Source organism: Mchenga conophoros, linkage group LG16 (genome assembly GCF_057382185.1).
Source record: "Mchenga conophoros isolate Kocher_MC1m ecotype Shallow Benthic linkage group LG16, M_conophoros_male_GT1.1, whole genome shotgun sequence".
Lineage (NCBI taxonomy): Eukaryota > Metazoa > Chordata > Actinopteri > Cichliformes > Cichlidae > Mchenga > Mchenga conophoros.
Window position 1 is genome coordinate 10358299 of NC_140541.1, and position 5536 is coordinate 10363834.

Here is a 5536-nt window from a genome sequence, read left to right on the forward strand (position 1 = left end):
TATAAATCCACATATTGTGTGCAATCTAACCTGTTAGATATAGAAAGATGTATTTATTAAAATAATATTACTAAAAGTATTGCGACTCCGTTATGAAGAAAAGAATTCTGTAATACTTTGCAGGGTTTCAGCAAACACATAGTTTAATTGAAAGGAACTCTTACTTTTTCAGAATACTAAGACATTTGGACAATTTTATGCTATCCAAATTTGCCATTTCTGCAAGGCCTTCTTGTCCAACATTAGTGTCTGACCTCAACAATGGGCTTCTGCATGAAGGGCAAATAATTCCCATAAACACTTGTGGAAAACCTACAAGAGTTGAAGCTCTAATAGATCCAAATGCTAGGCCAACTAAGAAAGTAAAATGTTAAGAGAACATTTGAACTAACAAGGCCTTCAGGTTATGGCCTCTAGGGTTGCATGGAAATGGTCACATGAGCTAGTAGCTCAGTTGATGTAATGAGATCCACAGAGAAAAAAAAGAAATCATAAGGTCGTTCCACTTACTGTAATAATTCACTTTCTCAGTCCTGAAACAACAGTGGTTCTCATAGTCTGGTATCTTACATTTGTATGAAATGCTGATTTCATCTCATTTGTTCTCCCTGTTGTACAGTCTGACGGTTGCATTTTTAATTCTATCACTGAATGATTGAAGTTAGTCAAATGTAAAATATAACAATCTCAATTGTTGAAGTCGTAAAAGGTTTTCACTGGCTCTGTTTTTGGGTGGGGAGGTGATATTTTGACTTTTTTATTTAGTTTGCTTTATTTGACATTTAGTTTCATGGAGCAAATGCATGATGAATTTAATGTGACATATATAACTTTTGGTGGGCACGTTGAATTGGAAAAATACAAATTTCTGTATTTTGCTATTATGTTTACTGCTTATATTCTAATACTCTGCAGTAATTCAACCATAGTTTGCCTCATCTGGATTAAGAAAAGCCTCCATGAGCCTATGTATGTTTTCATTGCAGCTTTGTTGCTCAACTCTGTTGTGTTCAGTACAAATATCTACCCCAAACTATTAATGGACTTTTTATCTGAGAGGCAGATTACAACTCACTCACTATGCAGGTTTCAGGGAATTATTTATTACTCTTTAACTGGTTCAGAGTTCTTTCTCTTGGCATCCATGGCATATGACAGGTATGTGTCCATATCTAAACCTTTGCAATATCATACTATTATGAGAAAAACAACTGTCACAGTTTTGTTAGTTTTAGCTTGGCTTCTGCCTGCTTGTCAGCTTGTGCCATCTGCTGTATTCAGCAACAACTCACAAATCTGCAATTTCACTTTGAATGGAATTTTTTGTAATAATGCAATTTCCAAGCTTTATTGTGCAACCCCCAAAACATACTACTTAATGTATGGTGTGTTTATTCTGTTTAACACTGTATTTCTTCCTTTGCTTTTCATAATGTTTACATACACAAAAATATTTATAATATGCTATCGAAGCTGCAGAGAGGTCAGGAAAAAAGCTGCACAGACCTGTTTACCTCACCTGCTCGTTTTGATCAGCTTCACATGTTTATGTTCGTATGATATAATTATAGCTCGACTGGAAATTGATTTATCTCAAAATACACGTTTCATAATGACTTTACAAGTGGTTTTGTATCATCCTCTCTTTAATCCAATTGTATATGGACTGAAAATGAAAGAAATCTTTCAACACCTCAGGAGGTTGTTTTGTCATTGCGTCTTATGTGTCAAAACGGATGTTGGAAGTGCGGTCATTTCCTTTGTGATTCAAGTTCAAAGGCCTGACTTCTCTACAGTCTAGACATTTCCTTGTACAGCAGATAATTTACATGTTAAAAATTATAATTAGCTAATTTTCAAGTTATCGTAGCCATACTAAAAATGTGTATTATAATCTTATTTGACTTTGGTTACTGACTAATGCAAATTTTATAGATTAGTTATTGTATTATATTGTAATAGTAATATTACTATTTTATTATTACCATAATTAAAAATCATCTAAATCTTAAACAGTATATAAGTAGTTTCTTATATCTATATTACATTCAGATAAAGTTCTCTTATTGTGTGTTTTTAAGTGTATACCATGTACTGTTCAAACAAGATGTTTTATATAACCCTTTTTCCTGTATATGGACATCATATTTCCTTACTCATACTAAGCTGTAATAACCTATGCATTGTGATATTATTCTGTTATCATATGTTACCTTATATATGTAATCAAAGTAGTTGAAGTATGATACTGCTGTAGATCATATTATACCCTTTAATATAGAGTGTGTGATCTGTATGTAGTTTAGTTCTCATTATACTTTTGAGTTAAAAGAACATATTCACTTATTAGTTTATTAGATAAGTGTGCATCACTCTGTATCCTTGATCTGCTGTGAATGTATTACATGCTTAATTGTTGAATCATGAAGAGAAGGTTGTAAGCAGGAGACTCTGTGTCTAAGACAGGGGAGATAGACAGACCACATTCCACACCCCCACCTTACAGAAAGCAGAGAAACAACTGCCGAGGTCATAACTTAGGCGCTGTAACAGAGAAAGAATGTGATGTTTTGGCTTTTACGACTAGATGGGGGCCGCTAGGAGCTATAAAAGGCTGTGTAACCCGTCACCATTTTGAGACTTGCTGTGACCCTCTGCAGGCAGGTCTCCCCATCATGATGGTCCTTATGCTCTTAAGTGTTGAATTGTATGGAAATAAATGATTGTTGATTGAGCATAAATACACCGAGTATTGTCCTTCCTTCAGCCCAAAGATTCAAAGAATTGGGAGATTTCAACAGCATGTAATATATGTGTGATGGATGCATCCCTCAGTAAGACTCCAGTCTTGTATACCCCAGATTTTGAGAAACCTTTTATTCTTCAAACTGATGCTTCTGACAGGGGTCTGGGGGCTGTTCTTCTACAGGGACCGCCCAATGAGTGACACCCAGTGGCTTTCATTAGCCGTAAGATGTTCCCAAGAGAGATGAGATACTCAACGGTGGAAAAAGAGGCTTTAGCAATCAAGTGGGCACTTGATTCCCTCAAGTATTACCTCCTAGGCCGGGAATTTACACTGGAAACTGACCACAAGGCGCTCCAGTGGTTGGAGAAAATGAAGGATACGAATGGACGAATCACCAGATGGTACCTTGCGATGCAGCCATTCCGTTTTACCATTCAGCATATCGCAGGCAAGAACAACTGCACAGCGGACTATCTCTCTCGCTGTTCCAGCTCACTGCTAAAGGGGGGGAGTGTGTGATGGATGCATGCAACCACACAACTGAGATACTTAGGTAATATTCATTTGGTCTTTTGTCTTATGTTTACGTTATGCTCTAAAGTTTCTGTGATCATAAGTTAACTAATTTGATATTTTGAGTTTACCTGTAATGCATGACAGCACTAAGCTATAGCCCAAATGGTGGCATAGACTTTGCTTTGCATTGTTTGTTATTTTATATAGGTATGTTATATTGATTATATTTCTGCTCTTTCTGAGTTACCTGACCTCCGCTCCAGTCCTTCCTGGTTTGGCTGAAAGAGGAGGCTGAGGGTGGAGCTGGTTTAACCCTTTAAGACCTACCATAGAACCAAGTCCGCCAGAGCTTATATTATATTTTTACATGCTATGGAGCCATTTTTGGGAGCATTTCAAGTTGCTATACATCAATACAACCATTATAGCCCAGATTTTAATAATATGTATTCATTAAGTGTATAGTAATTACATAAATTGCAAAAAAGTGCAATAAACTACAAAAAAATTGAAAATCGTTTTTGCTTTTTTAACATATATTTGTAGTTAGAGAAATTTAAGAGGTTTATCCCTCAAAACTGTAAATACAAAAAAGTTGCTCAAAATAGTTTCCCACCACAGGAAATTTATTTTGAGTGTCTTCATAGTTTTATTTTTGAAATACACCAATTTTTATATACTGCAGGAAAAACGAAAATAAATATTATACTGCAAATTGGCAAAAAAGCAGCATATGCATCAAAATAAACTATTTCCAGCAGTGCAATATGAGTCCTAAGCATCCCAGAAACGACACAGAAAGTCATAAAGTCAAAGATAACTTTTAAAAAGACCAGTATAGGCCCTGAGGCCCTGATGGTAAAAAAGAGTACATTTCCGCGAAAATGACGTCACTTCCGGTTTCGGGCAGGTAATGGCGGAAATGCAAAAGTTCGCGCTGACATTTATTCCAACGTAGGAAGTGTTATGAACAGCTGATCGGATCGGCAAAGCGTGTTTCTGGAATATTATGTTTTTGTTCCTGCAAGCGCTTTTTATGCAGTTTTTGCAAAGCTTTATGTGGAAGGAAACCGTGACCTAGGACAAGCTGATGGCATTAGATGTAAGTACAACTCCTCCGGTTTCATATGCAAAAAAAAATTTTGCGCTAGCTTACGTGGTTGCAGTGCTACCGGGATTTAAAAATAGTTACGCAAAACAGAGCGTGCCCGCTCCGATCGGCTCTAAAGGGTTAAATGCAGAAGCCAATAAAGTGGACTGGACTATCTATTGTGATCATGCAGGGGGAATGGGGTTCTTCTTGAATGATGGTTATCTGTTATCTCTTTAGTTTTCACCTTTGGTGTATATAATGGTTTATTCATTTGCTATATAACTGGAGCTGTTTCTCATTTGGGCAGGTCAGTTTGTTGAGTTATGTTTTTGTTAAGTGATTTTTGAGTAGCGGTCTGTTAAGTTAACCTCTTTTATGGGCCCACTTGGTTCTTAAAAACTTTATTTTTTGTTATTTTGAATTTTTGTAATCATCTTGTCCTTTTTGGGGGTATAATAAACCCATTTTTGAAGATTACATTTGTGTCTGTGTGTTCCTGGCTGCTTGGATCATGACAATATGTAATAGAAAAAAAAAAAACACCCAGCACACCCCTGCGGGCGGTTTATCCTTTAAGCTCGGGTCCTCTACCAGAGGCCTGGGAGCTTGAGGGTCCTGCGCAGTATCTTAGCTGTTCCCAGGACTGCGCTCTTCTGGACAGAGATCTCCGATGTTATTCCCGGGATCTGCTGGAGCCACTCACCTAGCTTGGGAGTCACCGCACCTAGTGCTCCAATTACCACTGGGACCACTGTTACCTTCACCCTCCACATCCTCTCGAGCTCTTCTCTGAGCCCTTGGTATTTCTCCAGCTTCTCGTGTTCCTTCTTCCTGATATTGCTGTCACTACGGCCGTCTTCTTCTGTTTATCTACCACCACTATGTCCGGTTGGTTAGCCACCACCATTTTGTCCGTCTGTATCTGGAAGTCCCACAGGATCTTAGCTCGGTCATTCTCCACCACCCTTGGGGGCATCTCCCATTTTGACCTCGGGACTTCCAGGTTATACTCGGCACAGATGTTCCTGTACACTATGCCGGCCACTTGGTTATGGCGTTCCATGTATGCCTTGCCTGCTAGCATCTTGCACCCTGCTGTTATGTGCTGGATTGTCTCTGGGGCATCTTTACACAGCCTGCACCTGGGGTCTTGCCTGGTGTGATAGACCCCAGCCTCT

General features: G+C 38.2%; 1 protein-coding gene across 1 annotated transcript; it reads left to right on the forward strand.

The window, feature by feature from the left end:
* The first annotated feature begins 790 nt into the window (after positions 1–790).
* Positions 791–1801, forward strand: LOC146556312 (olfactory receptor 13C2-like). The gene has a single exon (XM_085250519.1). It carries the CDS (start codon positions 791–793, stop codon positions 1799–1801), a length of 1011 nt encoding a protein of 336 aa, XP_085106645.1.
* The last annotated feature ends 3735 nt before the right edge of the window (positions 1802–5536 follow it).

Bases quoted from the DNA above. Each gene is read 5' to 3' on its own strand.
- LOC146556312 (XM_085250519.1), top strand. From the start codon at position 791: ATGGAGCAAATGCATGATGAATTTAATGTGACATATATAACTTTTGGT.